The sequence below is a fragment of the Pristis pectinata genome, chromosome 4, assembly GCF_009764475.1.
Source record: "Pristis pectinata isolate sPriPec2 chromosome 4, sPriPec2.1.pri, whole genome shotgun sequence".
NCBI classification, from domain to species: Eukaryota; Metazoa; Chordata; class Chondrichthyes; order Rhinopristiformes; family Pristidae; genus Pristis; species Pristis pectinata.
In genome coordinates this window covers 27,189,817-27,213,673 of record NC_067408.1, presented here as the reverse complement: position 1 = coordinate 27,213,673, position 23,857 = coordinate 27,189,817, and the positions used below count along the sequence as shown (strand labels likewise).

The 23,857-nt window shown below is 39.4% G+C and overlaps 1 protein-coding gene across 2 annotated transcripts in view; it reads left to right on the top strand.

Annotated features, from left to right (window-relative positions):
• Positions 1–23,857, top strand: part of kctd16b (potassium channel tetramerization domain containing 16b) — a 184,706-nt gene that overhangs the window by 85,176 nt on the left and 75,673 nt on the right. The window contains exon 4 of one of the 2 annotated variants that reach the window (XM_052014521.1): positions 18,328–18,355. The exons of the other annotated variant lie outside the window; for it this stretch is intronic. Coding sequence (XP_051870481.1) covers positions 18,328–18,355 — 28 coding nt within the window. The remainder of the gene's footprint in view (positions 1–18,327; positions 18,356–23,857) is intronic. 2 annotated transcript variants of the gene reach the window in all.

Below are 23,857 nucleotides of genomic sequence, written 5' to 3'. Positions count from 1 at the left end.
GTTGAAAATCAAAAAACTACAGATGGTGGACATCTGAACTAAAACCAGAAAATTCTGAAAATGCCCAGAACGTCACCCTGCATCTGTGGAAAGCGAAACAGGGGTAACATTTCAGATCAAGGACCCTTCATCCTGAAACATTAATTCCACAGTACTGCCTGAGTGGCTGAGCATTGTCTGATTTTATTTCCCTTTACTCCATTACCCTTTGTAATGCTCTTGCACATTCCTGAGCTGCTCAACTTTAGACAAAAATGAGTGTCAATCGACCCAAAAGGAACTGAAATGTTCGTTCCATACAAAGTGAAAGTTTGCACAAATTTGTGTCATCTCCAGCGTCTGCCCCAGCACAATTGGAGGTAGACAACAATGAAAGGGTGCTGTGTAGCATTGCAGAACACATGCAACAAACGAAAAAATATAGTTCATGGTATTCTGCCCAAAGTTTACAGATCCATCCTCTTGTCTTTTGTAGGTCTGCCAACCACTCTGTGTGCACCCCTGTGAAGCAGAACTACTGGACTGTCCTGCTGGTTCAGCCTCTGCCCTAGCCACCAGCTCTGGACAAGGAGGAACTGTCATCTTGGCCACCATCTCCTACACACTGGCAGCTAGCAGTTTCAGGGGACTCGGGTGGGATGTTGTCAGATCTCAAGTCTCCTGAAACCATTTTTGAATTTTCCCTTTGAGTTCCTGAAACTCTTGATGGATGTTTACTCTGAGTGCATACATCTTCTGCCTAACCCCTACAATCATCTGATTGGTCTGGTGCTGGAGCTGTTCACATCTGTATGTCCACTTTGTCCTTGGGACTCTTTCTGGTGTCCTCCCCTTCCTCCTGGCTAGACTGTTCTTTGGGCAGGGAGAGTAAATCTGAAAGGTAAAACACACAGTTCTTGCTGACCTGGCCTACCATCATTTGGAGTACCTCATCTTGGTCTCAGTGAGACAAATTACACTGAAAGCCATCTTCTGGGGCCCCAAGGAAGAGAACCATTCAAAGAGATGTAAAAGAGATCTTGTGAACTGCATCATGTTACTGTGATTTTATGCAATATATATTAGCAAGTTACGCTTAAAAAACTAATGTTGTAGATAAAAAGGTGCAAAGGTGCATGCTGTAATTATGTTGGCCCCAATTACCTGTAATATAGTGAACCCTTATTTGTCAGATTGGCTGTCCATATGATTTCTGTGAGTGAAAAGCAATGCCAGCGACTTCAGAAACTCAGAATTTATTCATGTATCAGTTGTTGTACTTACCCACCTAAGATATAGGGGATTGAAAAGTCACCTGGATGTATGAACTGGTTGCTGCTTGGGTACATGCCATTGGAACACATAGAACTGTTGTTCCTCTTGGCATTTGGTAGAGTTTCGTTGGTTATCCCCGTTAGTACAGTGGCAGGCTATGACATAATCTGGCTTGATTGTTTTAGCAATCTACCCTTTCTGAAGGCAATGGGTTGATTGCTTTGATGAGTTTGGGTTACTAATCAAGTCAGTTTTTATCAGGGATTGTACCCAAAATGTATCACCCAAGCTGGATGCTCCTCCTTCCAGCCATGCCATCTCCGCAGGGTGTGGTACTGGCTTTCCTTCCTGCTTGCTACATGCAAACAGCAGTGGCTTCTTTGATACCGTAATCTAGCACCAGCAATGCCAGCATTTCCCTCAGAGCTTATAACGATCTTGGACATGGTTGTGGGAATCCTGATTGGGGTCTGTCATGCATAGGAAATGACTGCCCCATAAAAGAATCACTAACATTCTCTTTTTTTCCCCGTGTGATTTAATAAACACGTGCTCAATTTTGTTTGTACCTCGGGGAGTAGATGTTCCTCTTTAACTTCCTAAATCTTGAAATAATATTACTTCATTGAGAAACTGACTTTTATGAGATTGTTTTTAAATCAGGTTGTGGTGTGTATCAATTAAAAAAAGTTAATCCCATTTAATAGGTGGCACTAACATTGCCTTTGAAATAATTTTATTATTAGTCCACAAAATGGTACAATGCAAAGAAAGGTAGCAGATCTTTTCACCAAAAAGGTTTTAGTGTGGAATCTGAGCATCAGATATTATCTTCAGCCTGAACCTGAAATAAATCAAATCAAATCTGATTCTTAAAGTGTTACAGTATATAGCTTCAGGAGAAAGATGCAATGCTAGTATATTGACTCAGAATAAATTTTGAATAAAGTTTCTTATGAAGTACTCCAGAGTTGTTTGAACACTATTTGAATATGAGATTTTTAATTTGAAAATGAAACTTTTCTATAGTTCTGTGTGTGCATTAAAATCCTAACACCATTAGACATAAATGAATGAGAGAGAACAAAGAAGCATGTGAAACTTTCATGGCACGTCAGAGAGGTTGACTTTCTCAGAATGCTGTGAAGAGAAGGATTCTGTTCAAAGTATTATTACAGGAAAGAAAAAGAAAAACTAGAAGGGAGAATGCTTAAAGTTCCCACATTTCCTAAATCATATCACTGGTTTATTTGCTTGAGTGACTTCATTGCTTATAGTGCTTTAAAAGTCTCTTTATTACCATAAGATTAATGATTTAAGCCTCTTGGGACAGTTCAAGAGGGATGATTGAACTTTAACAAGCAACTTTGACACTTAGTAAGTTACTATAAAATATTTCCATTGTACTTATCTCAAAAACATATAATATGCTGCATTAAGAAATAAAGGCTAGTGTAGTTGTTGCACTATTCAATCTGTTTCAGATTTGACTAACATTTGTCTTTGCATTCAGGTTTTATTTGTGACCAGCTGGAAAATAGTCTGATGCTGTAGATTGTTTATGGCCTGTCTAAGCACCACCTGTTATGCTGCATACATACAGGTGGTAATGCCACAGTTCTTAATGATTGTTCCGACACCGGAGAAGTACTTTCATACATACATAATAACAGGAAATGCTCCAATCAAGCAGCCTCTAAGGAAAGAATAACATTTCAGAACCATTTTGGAGTTGCACGAATGTATATGTGTAGAGTAATGCTTGTGAGCACAGGAATAATATAATTGTTATCAGAATTGCTTCACATATTGGGTGGGAAGTGCTAATATCAAGATATAAAGTTAGATTTGCTATACACAGTTTGTTTGGTAATCTGATTCTGCTATAATCTAAAATTTTAAATAAACTTTGAGGGCATCCTGACATCTTGATTATAGTGCCCTGTATTTTTCTTGATGCCAAGTTAGTTGCTTTTCATTTGTCATTTACAAAGTATTAAATCCCCTCTTCCATTCTTTAACTAATCTTGCTTCATGTTTCCTTATTCACTTCATTGTCTCTATTTCCTTCCTCTTTATGCATTGTGTAATGAAAAAACATTTACACATCCAACCTTGGTAGAGGTATTCTGACAAAACTGAGGATCGAAAGGAAAATATAAATGATCCTTTCAGGAAGAGAAAGTAAGAGGCAATACTGAGGAAGAAATGAAAAAAAAAACTTTAAAATAACAGGAAACATTCAAACTGTTATAAAAAGTTGAATAGAGAGCAAAATTTAAGCAAACATTAGGAAATTTCCCTCTTGTGACATAATTGTTCATAATATATGCTGATGTGCATAAAATAATGCAACCTGTCTTTAAAATACTATACTGCTCACATCCATGATAATTATAGAGTGATGTCTCAGTTTAGTTCCATCAAACTAAAAAGGCAAATGTTTTGTCAGTGTTTCTTTATAGAATGTGGCTAGGTACTTAATGGGCCAATCAACTTGACCAGATGTTGTTAATAAGCTCTCTTTAAATTGTTTTAACTTTGCCCTGTGTTTAGCTTGTGCAGCTGCTTGGGAAATGGAGGTGAGTTTGAGAAGCTGTTCAGGTGGTTATTTAAACCTGTCATGGTCCCTTCTGAATAAAAACTTACTTGTTACAGCTGATGTTTCAATTCCCTTTGGCAAGTGTTTAATAGAGCTTACTTTCGTGTATATAGCTTTCTTCAACCTTGGAGGATTTCAAAGCAACAAAATCAGATGGGAGGCATGTTAAATGTTTTCTGATAGAAAAGAAGAGGACTCACACAATCCATGATACTGGTGGGATTAGTCAATGTGTAGGAGGAGTGGCACATGGCTCAGTTTCCTTCACCTTTCAGAAAAGGCTGGGGTTGTTACATCAAGTGGTGGCAGGCATCTGCAGCAGCCAATGGGAAGACTCGTTGCCTGCTGGAACCGAAGGTTATGTATTGTCAGTGGCTGTGAAAGTGACTGCTGCCCTCGACCTTTTCACCTCTGTGTCCTTTTAGGAAAGTAGTGGAAATATAACCAGCCAGAAAAACATAAATACATATGTTAGTTGAAGAAGGTGGCTCACCATCACCTCCTTAGGAACAGTTAGAGATGGGCAATAAATGTTCAGGTCACAAGATAAGAATAAAAACAGACAGGGGATTGTTTGCCAAGGTTGACTATTTCTCCTGTTGTAACAACAACCAGAATATCTCTAGTTGGAATCCCACAGATACATAATGATGTTAACTGCACACATGGGGCTACATTGTTGTATCACTCACAAGGGATATTCACCTATCAGTGTACAGGTTGGTGTACAGCTACATGAAGGAGTTACTGGAAGTGGACCTTAGGTTCCATGTGAGCAGATGTGATGTTTTCAGTAAGCATCTGTCCAACTAAACAGACCTCCTCTAGATTTAAAAATTGTCTCATAGGAGACAATGGATTTCCTTTCAAACTTTGCCCATGACACTTCAGAAGACTCCTAATTATTGAGGGACAGAGCTGCAGTCCAGAGATCTGTGACCACCAAATTGTCATTAAGCAAGACACTGAATTGTTGTGAGCTCTGGAATAATCACAAGAGAGGCTGTTCAGTGGTGCATTCTGTTTTGGATGGCACTGGCAACAGAGGGGTTTGCTGGTAGAAACAGAATCAAATGAGGGAGACAGCAAGATGGTTTTCCCCTATGTCCTCTGGATTTGAAGCCCTTGAGAGGTCTGTCATGTCCCCTTTCATCACCACACACTTCTGCAGCACTGACCATATTGCTACATGGACTCATCTGAGCGAAGCTCTCTGGAGACAGGCATCTCCAATTTGCTAATGATTCAGTCAGAGTTCTCCATCCACTAGATACTGTGGAGATTGTGTGTAGTGTATTTGTCAGTACTTGGCTATGCGACTGGTGTCCTTTTAATGTTCTCCTTCTCAATAACAGTTACTGTGGTTAATAATCCATGTCCAGCTGAGTGAAGCTTAGAGAGCATGTTCTCCACTTGATCATGATTCTCTGTCACTGTCCCTTCCATCAGTGTCTGCTTGTGCTCATTTCAGAATAATCAATCAAAAGATGATAGCCTAAACTTGTATAACTGAATCCACCAAAATTTTCAATGGTACTTGTCTCCATGCATGCTTAAATGATCCTTGATAGTACACCATCAAGCAAAGTAAGATTGTCTGAAGATTTGTCATCTTTTGCTCAACATGTGAAAGCCTTGGAGGACAAAAGAAGTGGAGCTGAATTAGTTTCAGTGAACCTCAGAACTTCAGACCTCAGCCATAGACAAGATAAAATTAGTATTTGTTTTTCATTCTTTCACTGGGTTTCTGCAAGTTCTGTCTTTGGTTGGCAGGGGAGTTGATGTGCCACTTAACTCCCTAGCATCCTCTTCTGTATCTGGCTTGCTTATGGCAGCCCAACACCAACCCTTTTCCTCTCCTTTGTGTAAAAGTGGAACAAAAGCGTGAGCAAGTGAAGATCACATATTTCCCCAATGGACTAGTGCACTGGGGAGGGTGACAATGAGGCAGGTGCATCACAATGCATAAGGTTTGTGGTGAATTGAGACAGTCAAGTGGGGAAATGATGAAGTGAATTCTAAGTGAAGGCTGCATCATACTGAAAGTAAGTGGTTGTGATGGACACTGCTCAGCAAGGCAGAGTGAACTGATGAAGTGGCTGTAGTGTGGGGTACAGCTAATTAACAGTTCTACTTGACTTGGTTAGATTAATAAACTGCTTTTTACAACACATCCATGACCTGGATACCACACCCCTGCTGCTCAGCTACATCCAGCCAGATCTCCTTGGTCACAGAGCCAAGATCTTTTTGCATCAATGCTGCAGTAAAGTTTCTCCCTCACGTCCTGAAAGCAGCCACTGACACATCTTCGTGAGGCATTAAAACTTATGGTACAGAAGTTTGTCATTGGCCTTTCATGCCATGCCTGTCTTTGCTCGGACATTTCATCCTGAAACCTCTAAGTTCCAATTCTGTACTTCTGCTTTAAATGCAGCTGTGAATACATCATGTTTTTGTGCATCATTGCTGCTGTGCAACTGAGATACACAGCAAATGTTAAAATTAATTGGTTCAGTTGAGTTACATTTGCAGATTCTGACAATGTCATTTGATCTCTGAATATCACCCATACTCCTATTGCTCTGTGCAAACTTCATATTAATATTTGGGCCATTATATAAGGCGTCAGAGAGCTTACATGAGATTTCCTTATTGAAACACACAGTGAAATGCATTTTTGCGTAGGTAGTTCTGGGGGCAGCCAATCAATACAATATATAAATAAATATAAATATGCTGCAACCTTACGATCATCATTGAAAGAAAAACTCTATCAAATAATATTTAGTAAATGTTATTGTTTGCTTGTAACCATAATGTAATTCACATTAAAAGACATTATTGAAAAAAATCATTAAAGAATCTACCATATTCCATCTCTCCTCCATCCCTGACAACAAACTATCCCATTACAATAATATGATTAAAAACACTCTCGGCAGAGGAAAGTTTGCTGTGATGCTCAGAAGATTAAAGCTATCAGCATTTTTTGAGCAGATGGTGCTTTAATAGTCTGATTGATTTCTTATGTGGAGTAAACAACTCCACATTATAGAATCTGAAATCTGGTCTGACACACAGTTTATAATTTCTAATTGTCTGAAATACCCATAAGCAGAAAGAAAGCCAGAGCCTTGATTTAAAATGTAATTAGTTTCATAAATTGATTCTCTAAGTAATCCTCTTAATTTTACTGAGCTATACACTCACATCCCCTTTTCTGACAAGGTGAATTAAAAATAAAATAATTACATTCAGAATTGTCTCTGTTAAAAAAAACTGATGCTACTGTCTGATCCTGGTGCCAAGCATGTGCTAAGAAGAGGCTCATGGATTATTCATTGTTTTGAATAGATCAATACCAACAAATGATGGGCCATTACATAATGATTCATTATTTATACTGTAGCTAATGTTCGCTGTGGATCACTGGCAGTGATCTCACTACTTCCTGCTGTTTGTGGGACCTTGCTGTGTACAAATTGGCTGTTGTATTTCCTTACGCTGCAACAGTGACTACACTTCAAAAGCAAGTAATTGGTTCTAAAACGTGATGCCTTGAGGTTGTAAAGAATGCCATTTAACTCAATTTCTCTGTCAGCTTTTGAAGAATTATATTTTAGCCCACTTTTGTACCAATTTTGGTTTTATTAAAGTGCATCTTCAGATGGGCATCTGGCCACTGGCTACTCACATAATGGTTGGTAAGTTGATTATTTTAGTAGTCAAGTTGCTTAAAAGTAAAATATGACATGTGTAATGACAGCGTTGAAGCCAGGCAGATTTCTGACAGACCCGGTAATCTAATCTTGAGACAGTCTGGTTTCAGTTCTCCACACCAGCCAATTTGTCTCAATTACAGAAAGTGGAGATGTGAGTCTTTTCCCGTTGGGAGGGATTGTGTTTGATCCATAGTGGCTATATTGGAACTGCAGGCATTTTCATTCATTTACTAAGACTTTGTGATGGATGTCTGACACCTGCCAGATTAAAAACATTTTAGTCTTGCACAGGATTTTTCTTTGCACCAATTTATTAATGTCTTCAATAATCATAGTTTAGGCCTCAGTTTTATCTCTTTTATCTGGGAATGGGATAATTGGGTTCCTAACTTGGAGAGAAAGTCCTTGTTCTTGCGGTTTAAAGGTGCGCAGCCTTTTCTGATCACAATTATAAGGATATTGGTCAGGTGCTCAGCACTGTTGGTCAGAGGCCTTGAGATTTGGATTCTGTGACAAAACGAGGATCCCACCAAGAATTTAGCCAGACGTAAGGAAATAACAGCTTCTGAAGATAGTAGCTGAGTATAACCTAACCTGTTTTAAATGAGGCATTTACCTGCAGCTAATCATGGAAGCCAGGCCCAGAGTTAATGCTGATGGCATTAACTTTATCAACAACTTTTGTCCAAGCCTGCTGAAGAATGGCTTTGATAGTGCTCAGGTACCTCACCCTGACCACCTCAGCATCTCTGGGGATGAAGTCTTATGATTTATTTTAACTGCTAGAGTCTTCAGTCAAATGTGAAAGCAGGCAATACCACCTTGCTTAAAGAGATACATTCCCACTTTAAATAGATTTCTGGAAGGCTATTGAAAATAATGAGCAAGGAAACTACCAGATTCCCAATGGTATCTAGAAACTGATCTTGTGAATCAACACATTGGGGAATTTAATGTTCACCTGGTCTCAATCCCACCTTGCTGATGTTGGGATTTAAGTGGCTTTGTTTACCTGGCATCACACACAGAATTGATTGACTCTGTGCAGACCTGTGAGGTTGTCTCCTTTCACTTTTGACAAGAAAACAAAGAAAAGTATGAACTGGGACAGGGCCTCTGTAATCCTTGTACATTTGGGGTTAAGAGCCAGCCCTGGCTCAATCAAATACTGTTCCTGAAGGAGTGGTGTTCAAGGAAGAGCTTAAAATTACTGTAGAGCTAGTAGCTTAGGCTGTATTCACAATAGATTCTGCAAATGCTGGAATCCTGATGAAGGGTCTTGATCCAAAACGTCGACTGTTTATTTCTCTCCATAGATGCTGCCTGACCTGCTGAGTTCCTCCAGCAGTTTTTGTGTGTGTAGCTTAGGCTGTAGATTCAATTTGTGTCTGAAAATAAACCAGGAATTCAGTAGGTGCCATTGAAGTGTCCAAGCAAGCTGTCTCCGCTATTGAGTTCAAGAACAACAACCAGGTTTGGGGAAGATTGGACAGCAACCAGGGTTGGATAATAAATGCTGCCATTGTCAGGAATGCCAAGATCCTTAGAATAAAACATAGGGTCTGAAGAGCAACCTACACATACTATGAATGTGTTGTTTACACATTTCTTACTTTCAAGAAATTGCAGAATCTTCCTCAATCATTGCAGAATGCATTCGTTTTTGAGAAGCAAACAGAAAAGTCAATCCAAAAATATTTTCTATGTTTTTGCTTAAAATTGATATTTCAGTAGTAAATAGACAATTCAAATAATTTAATGTTTCATCTGGCAGTATTAGAATTGTAGCAGTTATGATAAGAGTGGAATTTAAAATAAGAATAAATAATTATATTTGTATACAGCTATCCCAAGAGTGCACATTGTCAGAAATATGCACGCAAAGGAAAAAGGAAATAGAAGCTAACAAGAGCCTATGTCAATGTTAATGATGTATATTATTACAAGTTTCTAAAGAGGCAACTCAATGTCAGTAGCAAATTATTCAGCAGATAGCATCTAGGGTTGTGGGTGTCATAACTATGCTATAGACCTGTCATGGCGCAAAACAATGCTTACAGGCAACCTGTGTGTACCCTCCAGAGAACCTATCAGATGACAGTCACAAATAAAAACAAATGCATCTGATTAAACAATATGAAAATACCTCCACCATTCTCTTTTGATTGAAAATTCTTTCAGCACCCCGACTTGCTTTCTTACAGCTCTTCATCCTATCTTCATGGTTGTCACTGCACCTAAATCTCTTTCCCCTTAACTTACAGTAGAAATTTTCGGTCCTTCTAGTTCTTCTAGTTCATACAGTTACTGATTTTCTTCTGTTTCTGTGATGTTTTCTATGGCCACAAATGTTGTCAATCTCAGAATCCAGGGAAGACTCCCTTAAGGGAGTTGATACCTGCTGTGTTTGCTCTTCAGAGCTGTACCACAGCTTAATGTGCTGCCTTATACAGCTGACTGAACTGTTCCTTATTAAACTAACAATTAAAATAATGACATCATATATACAGGCACGTTACTGCCATTTGGGTAACAGAAATTCATCCTTACAGAATTCACAATTCCCTACCCAAGAATTTGAGATGCAGAATAAAATTATCTCTTACAGAATTAAAATGATAAATAATAAATAAATAAACAACATTTTTTTCAACTTGCATTTTTTTCAACATGCACAGATGAGATGGCTCTGTGTTATGGAAAAATCATGATGTGGACCATTTTCTAGGAACACAATCCCCCTGTAAAGTGGGGTCGCCTGTAATTAGATGTGAAATAAACTAAATTACAAAAATCTAAGTAACATTATATTCATTAATTTACTGGTGAACTCCCTGAGGCATCCCTCTGGCAGCTCATGGTAAAGGCAGGTATAACTGCAATGTTTAAAAGGCATTTAGATAGATACATGGGTAGGAAAAGTTTAGAGGGAAATGGGCCAAACATGGGAAAATGGGACTAGCTCAAGTAAACAGCTTTGTTGGCACTGAAGGGCCTGTTTCCATGCTGTTTATTCTTTGACTCTTATGCACAAGAGGCAGAAGATGTGGTTGAAATATAATGACTACTTTTATTGGTCTTTCCCAAAGAAAAGGATGTTACCAAATCTCAGTAGCAGGGACAGAATGTTGATAAGGAGGTGAAAACTGATAAGGAGGAAGTACTTGAGAGGCGGGCTGTATTTAAAATAAATAGGCCACCTGATCTGAATGTGATATATCCTATGTTCCTGAAGGAAGTGGGGTTGGATATTGTAGGAGACATTTGACAAGGTCATTGATAGGCCGATCCAGAAGATTAAGACACATGGGATTTCACGGTGACCTGGTAAATTGGATTCAAAATTGGCTTGGCCCCAGAAGACAGAGGGCCATGATGGAGGGGTCTTTCTCTGACTGGAGGTCTACAACCAATGGTGTTCAGCAGGGATCAGTGGTGGGACCTCTCTATATGATTTGAAAATGTAGCTGGGTTGATTAGTGAGTTTGCAGATGACACAAAAATTGGTGGAGTCATGGATAGTGAGGAAGGTTGTCACAGGCTACAGCAGGACACAGACCATTTGGAAATGTGGGCAGAGAAATTAGAGTATTGTGTGCAGTTCTGGTCACTGCATTACAGGAAGGATGTGGAGGCTTTGGAGAGTGTGCAGAAGAGGTTCACAGGGATTGCCTAGATTAGAGAGTATTAGCTATAAGGACAGGTTGGACAAACTTGAGTTGTTTTTTCTGCAGCATTAGAGGCGAGACCTGATAGAAGCTTATAAAATTATTAGAGACATAGATAGAGTAGACAGAAACTTTTTCCCAGAGTGGAAATGTCACATACAAGAGGGCATAGGTTTAATGTGAGGGGGTAAAGTTGAAAGGCGATGTCCAAGGCAAGTTCTTTTACACAGACAGTGGTAGGTGCCTGGAATGTGCTGCCAGTGGAGGTGATGGAAGCAGATACGGATGGTGATGTTTAAGAGGCATTTAGAGGCACGCGAACATGCAGAGAATGGAAGGATATGGACCATGTGCAGGCAGATGGGAACACATTAATTTGTCATCATGGTCGGCACAGACATCATGGGGAGAAGGGCTTGTTCCTACGCTATGTTCAATGTTCTATACCACCTTGCTAGGATTTCAGAATCAGAATCAGGTTTATTACCACTGACTTAAATGTTGTGAAATTTGTTGTTTTGTGGCAGCAGTACAGTACAAAGACATAAAATTACTATAAATTACAAAATAAATAAATAGTGCAAAAGAGGAATAACGAGGTAGTGTTCATGGGTTCATGGTTCATGTACTGTTATTGGTTTATTATTGTCACTTGTACTGAGGTACAGTGAAAAACTTGTCTTGCATACAGTTTGTACAGATTAATTCATTACACAGTGCATTGAGGATATACAGGGTAAAAACAATCACGGAACAATGGGTTGTGCCCATTGTGGAGCTGGCTGAGTCTACAACCTTCTGCAGCTTCTTGCAATCATGTGCATTGGAGGCTCCATACCAGGCTGTGATGCAACCAGTCAGAATGCTCTCCACCGTACATCTGTAGAAATTTGCAAGAGTCTGTGGTGACATACCAAATCTTCTCAAACTCCTAACAAAGTAGAGCTGCTGGCGTGCCTTCTTCATGATTGCATCAGTGTATTGGGCCCAGGATAGATCCTCTGAGATGTTGATGCCTAGGAACTTGAAGCTGCCCACTCTTTCCACTGCTGACCACTCAATGGGGACTGGTGCGTGTTCTCCTGACTTCCCCTTCCTGAAGTCCACAATCAATTCCTTGATCTTGCTAATGATTGTCTGAGGTTGTTGTTGCGACACCACTCAACCAGCCGATCTATCTCACTCCTGTATGTCTCCTCATCACCATCTGAGATTCTACCAATAACAGTAGTGTCATCAGCTAATTTATAGATGGCATTTGAGCTGTGTGTAGCCACACAATCATGAATGTAGATAGAGTAGAGCAGTGGGCTAAGCACACGTCCTTGAGGTGCTCCTGCGTTGATTGACAACAAGGAGCAGATGTTATTAATGATCTGCACTGACTGTGGTCTCCTGATAAGGAAGTCGAGGATCCAGTTGCAGAGGGAGGTACAGAGGCCCAGATTTTGATTCTTGTTGATTAATACTGAGGGGGTGATGGTGTTGAAAGCCGAACTGTAATTGATAAACAGCAGCTTGACATATGTTTTGCTGTTGTCCAGGTGCTCCAAAGCCGAGTGGAGAGCCAGTGAGATCGTATCCGCTGTAGACCTGTTGCAGTGGTAGGCAAATTGCAGCGGGTCCAGGTCCTTGCTCAGGCAGAAGTTAATTCTAGCCATAACCAACCTCTCAAAGCACTTCATCACAGTAGATGTGAGTGCTACTGGACAATAGTCATTGAGGCAGCTCACCCTGCTCTTCTTGGGCACTGGTATGATTACTGCCCTTTTGAAGCAGGATCTTCAGTCTTCCCTAGATAGAGTGGAGGTGTCAGAGGACAGGAATATGGCAGAAGAGGTTTAAGAGCATCCCAGGCAACTACATATTGCCCAGTTTAAGTCTAGTGGCACGGAAGCTTTAAGAAATAGTAATCGGGGGAAATAGACACTGGAGAAATTTGGGTTAAAAATGGAGAGGTAGCGTAGATTTTTAAAGGTAAATGTTTTTAGGCTGACTTGATCAATCTCTTACTGTGGTATGCAAGACATATGTCATCTATTTAGATATTTTAGAAGTGTTTTGACAAAGTACCATGTAAAAGCAAAACATCTATGCAAAGTTAAAGAGTTCATGGTAGCATGGGTAATGATCGATGAAAGGACTGAATACCAAGAGTTGAAGTAAATGGTAGTTTTTCAGACTGGAGAACGGCAGACACTGGTGCTCCCAAGGATCAGTGCTTGGACCACTACTTTTTACTTATATCCCTTAAAGAATTAGAAAAAGGTGTGCAAGGTAAAACTTGCAGATAACGTAAAACTTGCAGATAACATAAACTTGCCGAGGTTCTAAGTGGTGTGGAGGATAGTAATTGACTGCAAGTGCACATAGGTAAGCTGGCAGAATTGATATCACTCGGCAGTCAGCATACGTTCTCAAGATGGAAAGGGGCATTGTAGCATTTTGTATAAAAAGATGTTTTACTGACAGCACTGCTGTGTCAGGAACTGCCCTCACTGCTGCTGTGTGTTGCTGTAAGATAAGATAAGATATCTTTATTAGTCACATGTACATCGAAACACACAGTGAAATGCATCTTTTGCATAGAATGTTCTGGGGGGCAGCCCGCAAGTGTCGCCATGCTTCTTGCGCCAACATAGCATGCCCATAACTTCCTAACCTGTATGTCTTTGGAATGTGGGAGGAAACCGGAGCACCTGGAGGAAACCCATGCAGGCACGGGGAGAACGTACAAGCTCCTTACAGAGAGAGGCTGGAATTGAACCTGGGTCACTGGCGCTGTAAAGCGGTACACTACTGGGAACCTGGGCACTGGAAACCTGGTGTGAACCCTTGTCCTCCTCACTGCTGCGACCATCTGTGCCAAGGAATTGGCACAAATCCCTGCTGGTGATCTTGCAGCAGAGAATCACCCACAGCTCAGTGTAGCAAGGCAGTCTTGAGGGCTAGTGTTGCTCAGCTCTGAGATGGGGGCACAGGACTGTACCCTGACCAGCACAGTGAGTGCAGGCCATTTCTGAGGACTGGCTGCACTTGCTCCATGTGTTGCCAAACCACCTGGATTCTACAGTGCTCTCATCACCTGCTGAATGTCATGGAAGCTGCTGTTTCCCTCTCTCTTTGTCTGGCTGTACAACTCTTCTGAGACCAGAGATTTCTCTGCAGATACAAGATCAATGGTCCGGGGAAAACTGTGCGGCCAAACAGAGGATATAATTTGCAGGGGCATGGTAAAAGAATAGGTGGAAATGGGACTGAAAAGTTTGCTCTACAAGAAGCCAGTACAAACCGGTGAGCTAAATGACCTTGTCTCTGCTGTAATAATTGTTTTTCCATGATTCTGAGAACTTCATGGTAAAGTATGTTTGATTGTTTCTAGAGAATGTGACAACTGAAAATAACTAATTAATAAATAAGAAATTAAAGAGACATGAATAAACATTTATAAATCCTGGCACATGCAGTAATTAAATCTAGATCCACTATCTGCATGGCAAACAAGTAGCTGCACTTGTGAGGTTACAGATAATTAGCTAGTAATAGAAGCTAAACAATAGATTTGCTAAGAATCAAATGGATACATTGCTGTCAGTGTAATTAGTATGGCTTTGCCCTCATACTGCCTCAGCTGAAACACTATCATTGGTATGTAATTGTCTGGGCTCTTTCAATGGTTTTGGGCCCCATCTGAATATCACTCATGAAACAGCATTCATAGCAATTAGTTTGATAAGAAAAACGTAACTAAAGCCAATGAACTCAAATGCATAATGTTTTTTTTTGCACTGTTTGATTGAACAAAAGTGCACAATTGATCACTAAATACAATGGGCATTTCCTTGCCTACATAGCACAGAACATGAAATTCAATCACTGTCCCTCTTGTGTGTGGTATGTCAGTGCATGGAAGATGCAGCATGCACAGCAGTGATGTTAGCATGCATGGTTGCTGTAGAAACGGCCTCTACAGGGAAAGTAGACCTTAACAGGAGGATGAAGGCTTGCATGAATGGGAATTAAAGAAGTCTCCAGCAGAGCCACTGATAGAGTGTCTGCCACTGAAGAAGAGCATGGAATCTTTTCTGATGGATAAAGTCCCTCTGATATTCCAGGTAAAGCTAACTATTTTCTTTGAATGGGATCCTAAGCTGGACACCTCCAGGTCAAACACCATGATATCCAGTTGTCTGTCAAGAGAAGCAAAGTGCAGCTCCCACCATGTCTGGCATAATGTCATCCACTTTAGCTGCTCTGTTTGAAGCAGGGTTTTCCATTGACAACTGCCTCTTGAAGGTCTTCCTGCATGGCAGTTGATTGTGCAGGTATGTTGACACTTCTTCCCCAGCTGCTGAACTTACAGGTTGTTACTGTGTATAATTGCATGAAAGGCCTGTGATTCATTCCTCTGCACCCACAATTCCTTGGACATAGTGAACCTAAGTAAATTGTTCCGATAAGGAAGAAGCTGGTACAGATCCTCTGTGAAGCCTTATTTTCTGCTTATTGAGAATTGCTGGTCTCTTACTTTTTACTTTGTTGAAATATTAATGATTTCTGACTTTGACCAAAATCAATGCAAAATAATTCTGGGATACATTTATTATGTATTATTTTTCTGCTGAATTTGTCTTTTTTGTTCAATTTTTTGGCCTAAAAAAGAGTCTGAAATTGCAGTAATAACAAATGATTCAAGCCTTCTTCTTGACATTTTAAAGTTACAAAAGCATTGCCTTGTCAAGGATTATTTGCATTTGTACTGACATTTCTGGGCCATTATGTCCACTCAGCACACTTGTCTGAACCAAAGCAAAGCTACCTGTGAGTCATGCTGTAATTATATAGTCAATAGCAATAAAGTAGCAACACTAAAACTCTGGTACAAGATTTATTGCATGGCATTAGTAGATTATTTTGTGTATCAAGCTCAGAGTATATCAACTTTGGCTTTCTAATGAGCTGTCTACTGACCTACATGGTAAACAAAAATTTGAGTATGCATTGTAATGAATATATTACATTTCAGAATTCTGCATTGGTTCTATTCAGTTCAGCATGGTCCTTTCTGACTAGTACCTGTTTAATGCTTGGATGCCCACATCTACCTCAGGGTGTTGGAAAGAATCTTAATCATTGACACAAAAAATGTGTTTGTCTGCTCTCTGAGTACTGTAATGGAAAAGAAGTGCCTATGTGCTGTCTTTGAAAGATAGCAAAATTCTATTCCTGTAATGCAACATTTTCCCTTGTGGATCCTCCATCTCTGGCTTAATGATCTGCTTGTCAATTTCATACTTATTTCATAACCTTAAGTTCCATCATTATCATTGCGTGCATGGGTTTCCTTAAGAGCAGGGCTCTCAGTGGTTCAATAAACTGAAATTGCTTTGGAAAAAAAAATGAAAATCCAACAATTACAGAGATTCATATAAAGATCAATATTCATTTGTTTAGATTTTTTTAATGTAGGCAGAAAGGAGACCAGAGAAATTGAATTCAGTGGTAAAACTTACAGCCGTTTCATGGATAAGAACGTTTCAACCTTTGACAGTTCATCTTTTGCACAAAAAATAGTTAAATGTTAACTACTTTCACTACCTGTCAAAAGTGCAAGATACTATATCCACAATGTAAACATATCAGATAATAATAATTCATCATGATGATCATGGAACTATGCTGAAATTGATCGCAGCTGGGATTTTGTTTCTTGCTCCAATAGCCCATCTAAGTCCATTTGCCAAACTATTTGAATAGATCATTTTAAATACAACTCTCTCTCCAAAGAAGATAGATATAGGTTATTTCAGGTATTTATCTTTATGTAGCTGATCATTTAATGAAACAAAATTATAACCAGTGATTTTATACCATTTTGTAACTAACCAAAAGTATATCTGCTGCAGACAGAATCAGCCTGATTATTTTCCTCCTTTCATCTTGGTTGATTTTATTCATTCCTCTTCTCTCCGAAGAGATTGGTTTAGATTTTCCACTGGGTATATACTATCTCCCACGCATAACTCCAAGGGATTATAATGAAAACTCCTTCAGGAACCTGTTCTTTCCCAGCTAAGCTATTTCTGACATTTTCTGCCTAAATTAGCATGGAGTGGGCAGATTACATAATTTAAGCAAATGATAGAAGCATGTCAGATAATTCATGTTGCATGATTTGTAACTTGGCAACACAGAGGCTGCCCATGTGTTCCTGGCTTCCAGAATTGCTCTGGGGAAATGGAAGGAAATTTCAGAATTAATTGTAACTTCATCATGTTCCCAAGGCTAATATCATACTTGAGCTCCCTGGATAGTCAAGTATATTGGCAAGGAATTCACTGCAGGATGTATTCAAGCCAAGACGAATCATTTTCCCATCTAATGTCCATCCATTCATTAATGCTAAACCAAAGTCACTGGATAGTAATCAAATGCTGAATCACTTCAGTCATGTCATCCTAGCTCAAGGATATGCAGCCCAATTGCATCTCCCCTATAGTGTGCAACTGATCAACTTAGCATTGACTGGTCAACATAGCATAGACCAGCCATTGAATTTGAGACCTTTTCATCTGTATGACTCAGTTGCCTTTAAGTCTAACTTGCTGTGCTTTAAACAATTTTTTTGGAAAAGTCGGCTGGTCTCTTGACATAAAATAGATGGAACGCCTGACAGAAGCCCTGGGACAAAACTACATAAGTGACCAAAACATTTACACCATTCCTCAGAGGCTGTTAGCCTCCTGTTAGATGTTGCAATAAGAAATCAGGAAAACCCTGGAAAATCTTCCCCTGATATCTAAATAGTCAATTGATTACAAGATTTAGATTTCATGATATGTCCAATGTGAAGGTCAATAAAGCTAATATCTGGTTTCTGATCCATAATAGAAAATTATACTACATATCTGGTTAGACCACACTTGGAGTACTGTGTCCAGTTCTGATTGCCTCATTATAGGAAGGATGTGGAAGCATTGGAAAGGGTGCAGAGGAGATTTACCAGGATGCTGCCTGGTTTAAAGAGTATGCATTATGAGGAGAGACTAAGAGAGCTAGGGCTTTACTCTTTGGAGAGAAGGAGGAGGAGAGGAGACATGATAGAAGTATACAAAATATTAAGAGGACTAGATAGAGTGTACAGCCAGTGCCTATTTCCCAGGGCACCAGTGCTCAATACAAGAGGGCATGGCTTTAAAGTAATGGGTGGGAAGTTCAAGGGAGATATCAGAGGAAGGTTTTTTTACCCAGAGAGTGGTTGGGGCATGGAATGCGCTGCCTGTGGTAGTAGTGGAGGCAGGTACATTGATCAAATTCAAGAGATTACTAGGTAAGCATATGGAGGAATTTAAAATAGAGGGATATGTGGGAAGAAGGGGTTAGATAGTCTTAGGTGAGGTTTAAAGGTCAGCACAACATTGTGGGCCGAAGGGCCTGTATTGTGCTGTACTGTTCTATGTTCTATTTTTTGATTTGCTACCTGTATACTCTTGTTCCACAATGTCATGAATTCATGTATTTGAAATAACCATTTATGCATGATTTCTTGTTCATAGACTTCTCCATGGCTGCTTTTAACACTATTTCTTGATTGGCTAGCTGGACCATAATTACAGTGAAACATGTCAGATTTCACCAATTTCTCTCTCCTCTTGAGAAAAAAAAATATCCACCAGGGAAGCAAACTGTTCTATCCAGGGGTTCCCATGATCCATTCAATGCACTTACCCAATGAATGCAGAAATGGTGATATGATAAGCAGTTTGTACTGCCAAAGCTGGTTGCTGAAGCAGCAGTGTGTAGTTTTTCCAAAAACTGATTAACTGTTTCATTTCCTTTTTTTTTGTAAACTGTCTTGTTCAACTTTGCATTGATTTGTTTTTTTTTACCCACACATCAAGCATTATTATTTTTGACTCTCTTGGAATTTGAAGCAAAGTGTTAAGACTTGGGTGCCGGAAAGGTAATGGGGAAGGAGTCAGTGTTTAGACAAGAAGCTCCTGCCAAGTTAGAGTCACCTTATATAATACAGACATGGTTCGGACGATATCCAACAAATGATAAGGAATCAAGGGTAATATATATTTAGGTTAATGAAATATTAATGACCAAAACCTGTCATAACATTCAGTGAAGAAATTCAACACATCTACTTATTTTGTTATATAGCCATTCAGCAATGAGACAGGCCCTTCGGTCCACCATGTCCATGCTGACTGTCAATTACCTATTTACACTAATCCCATTTATCAGTTAGTGGTCTTCTCTGCCTTGAAAATTCAAGTGCATTTCTGGATACTTCTTAAACGTTGTGAGAGTATCCACTTTCACCACCCACTCAGATAGTGCATTCCAATTCCAACCATCCTCTGGTGAAAGAATTCTTCTTAAGGCCCCTGTTAAATCTCTCCTTCCTTCACCTTGACCTATGTTCTCTAGTTTTTGACACCTCTGTTTTGGGGACACATTTCCTGCTAACTATCCTGTCAATTTCCCTCATAATTTTTATACCTCAGTCAGATCTTCCTTCAACCTCCTCCACTCCAAACAAACACAGCCTGTCCAGTCTCCCCTCATAAGTAAAATATTGCATCCCAGGCAACCTCCTGGTCAATCTCTTCTGCATCCTTCCCATTGCAATCACTTTTATCCTATAGTGTGCTGACCAGAACTGCACACAATATTCCAGCTGTGTCGTTACCAATGTTTTATAAAGCTGTACAAGAACACCATGCTCTTCAATTCTGTGCTCTGGACAATGAAGGCTAGAATCCCACATACGTTCTTGACCACCTCATCTACTGTTGCTGTGACCTTCAGGGATTCTTGGATCTGTACACTGAGGTGTTTCTGTTTCTCAATACTCCCTCAGGCACTACCATTCATTGCAGTATCCTACCCTTTTTAGCCCTTCCAATGTGCATCACCTTGCACTTATCAGGATTATATTCCATCTGCCATTCCTCTGCCCATTTTACCAAGATCTTCTTGTAATCTATGACTCTCCTCCTCACTACCAACAACACCAGCAATTTTTATGTCACCTGTAAACTTACGAATCATACGTTCTAAATTAATATCCAAATTGTTATTGTATAAGACAAACAGTAAGGGTCCTAGCATTGATCCCTCTGGAACACCACTGGTCACTGACTTTCAATCACAAAAATAACTCTCCACCATCACCCTCTGTTTCCTATCACAAAGTAAATTTTGGCTCCAATTTGCTGACTTGTCTTGGATCCCATTGGACCAGCCTTCTTTTGCGGGACCCTGTCAAAGGCCATGCTGAAATCCATGTAGCCTACATCAATTGCACTGCCATCAATGCACTTTGTTACCTCTTCAAAAAATTCAATCAAATTGATTGGACAAATTTTGTGCCTGAAAAACATGCAACTAGTAATTGGGAAATTGTGGGTCAGTAGTTGTGGGTGCCGAGAGAAGCGGGTGGTAGATGCAGTTGGTGGTTTGATTGATTAAGATGACACCTCATTCATAATTTGCTTTTTCAAGCCTGGTTGATTTATTGTGTAGGTGAGCATATAACAGATAAGTAGGCTGAGAAAAAGTAAAAGGGCTCTTCCTTTGTCTAGGAAGCGATCTCCCACTGCTGGAGTGCTCCAGGTCTCTCCCCAGAATTGCTTTGATAACCAGTTCAGCTAACAAGCAAAGCTGAAGCATCATGTTCCCTAATGACTTTTAGTAATTATCCCAAAACTGCATATAAGCTATTCATGTCTCCTTTCTTGGTCTTTGATTTCAATCATGTGGGAAAAATAATTCTGCCTTTTGGTAGATAAGAGTTTTGTATCTGGAGGAGTCACTTAGTTTTAGTTGCTAAATATTTCATACCTCAAGACAACATAGTTCAGCCCCAACAACTTAAATATCTACATGTTAGTGTGTATTTCCAGTTGTATTATAGATGAGTGGAGCAAACTGTCAACCTTTTTTAATGTCAACGCACATCTTTATGAATGTTATATATGTTTCCACATCTTTCACCATCTGCATCTATCAGAAGACTTGCATGTGCTATTATTAGGGACCAAACCAGTCCAAGTCATTTATACTAATTCGAACAAGGGCTTTGATTCTTCATTCTGACTAAAAAAAAATCACTCGTTGGTTCAAGATATTAATAAAATAATTACCATAAGTTGGGTGTAAATAGATCAGAAGTCCAAGAAGCTTTCATTATAGTAGCAGGGCAAGATTCTCTTCTGTTATTCCACCCGAATCAGTGGCGATTACCTGGTACCTGATGTTTCATGAGAGCTGCTGAGGTCAGGGGGTTCGAAAGGAGTGGTTGCAGTCATTTGTGCATTTTCCTCGCACTCTGCCCAGTTTTCCTGGAATCAGCATGGGTTGGAACTGGGAAATAAGTACTATGAACTTCTTTAGGCAGGCCTTGGTCTCAGGAAGGTATTGCATGGATCTTTAGTGTCAGTACTTGGGGACGCTTTAACAGCTCTTCCATCCCTTCTGATAATCACTGCCTCTGTGGCAGTAGTTGGTGCTAAAAAAATTGGTAGTCTTGCTGTTCTCAAAGAGATACTCAGTGGAAGAATAATGTGAACATGAACGTGTTGACAGATAACAAAAATAGTTTATTGTTTGCAGAGAATAGGATGGTGGTCAATACAACACTTTGAAAAGGGGAATCTAAGCAATATCCTTTATTGGCATTGATTTGCATAATATCTTGTATGTATTTACACTTAAGGAAGCCAAGATTGTCTGCCTTGATTCTATTTCCAGCTGGTGATGCTGCCTCTCTGACGAAGTTTCAGTATTCCTTGAGAATGTTAACACACTTATGAATTGCATTCTTGTTCTGTAGGTGACACAACCCTAATTCAGAGATAAGGAAGAGCAAACCAAGTATATTATTAAAGTCAAAGTGGAAATGGCTGTTCAAATCACTACTAAATACTATTAAGGCCCAAAAGAACATGGAACATAGAGCATAGAACAGTACAGCACAGGAAGAGGCCTTTCAGCCCACAATATCTGTTCTGACCATGGTGCCAATTTAAACTGCACATCTGCCTGGTCTATATCCCTGAGTTCCCTTCCTGTTCATGTCTAAATGCCTCTTAAACATTGCTCTCATACCTGCTTTCACCACTTGCCCTGGCAGTGTGCTCCAGAGTCACCTGCTTTTCTTAGTGCAAGAAACAACCAAAAGAAAGAGAGCTGGTAGGCATACTCTCAGAATCAATGATTCTCAAAATAGACTCTGCCACATTTACGTAACTTATCAGTAACATGAGACACCTGAAACAAAGGTTTAGGAAAAGCAGGATGATAACTTCCTTTGGTATTGACAAGAAATTCCTCCATGGATTGGATTCATCCCATGGGTAGAATCAGGTTTCACTGTAATCATTGGAGGAATTTCTAACTATATGAATAATTTTACTGGAGGAATTTCTAATGACATGAATAATTTGGAAACAAATCCTTCATTATTTTGTAAGACATTCTTTCCAGCAGTATAAAGTTTTACCTCATTCTACTTCTTGAAGTACAGGGTGCTGGTTTATGTTATAAACAGGCACGTTCTACAGTTGTCACCTGTTCTCCTGAAGCTGTGGTGAGCTTTTGTTAGTTTTACCAGATAGTGTCATTGAGTGACTCCAATCTCAGCGTCTTGTTTTGAAGTGTGAATTTCATCCATGTTTCTTTTTGACCCTGGTGACTCAATTAAAATGAGTGGAAATCAAGAAATTAAAATATCATTGACAAACTTCCTGTATTTTTAGAATCTCAGAAGCTAAGACAGGAATCCGAAATGATGGAAAAAACCTGGGATGGATTCTGTACTCCAATATTGCTTCAGCTTTAATAATGATAAGGCTCTTTGATCTGTGGCTATACACTCAACATCCTTTTGAAGCTCTGACCAATTGGTATGGATTTTTCAGTTGGATACATTACAGCAGGAACCAGACCAAGGCTGTTTAGATATACTGTATAACTGAAAATATTTCTAGAAATTATTTGAATATCACTTAGTCCAAATGTAATAAGTACCATTGCTGTTATTTGTATGATTATTGCAAAAGACCTATTTCTAGAAATGTCATTTTTTAATCAATTTCTTTTTAATGAATGAAATGCATTCTTACTTGTGCTTCATCAGTACTATCTAAGCCATTTTCAGTTTCTCTCTGGACTATTTATAAAATCTTGTTACGTAAGCATTTTGTTTTAGTGTAGAGCACCTCCAGGGGTACAAATAATGGAAGCTGGGTTTTAAGTGCTTTCTGAATCATCACAAGATAACAAAGGTCTTTTATTGTGCAGCACTCATGGTAATTTTTATACAAGCAGGTTTTTTTATACTTACAAATCCTTGTGGACTGATATTTCAGTTCATAAATTAATTCATAACCTCTCTAAATGTACAAGTGTCACTCACGATGCTGAATGGTGAATGGTAAGTGTTCATTCACTCTGTGCATGTTTGTTTCCTCTCCTTCAAGGCCATATAGGGCATATGCCAGAAACAATACTAAACTTAATCCTATACTTGTATCATGGTACTTTTCTGAAGTTGGTTTGCTACAGTAGAATATAGAACAGTACACACAGGAACA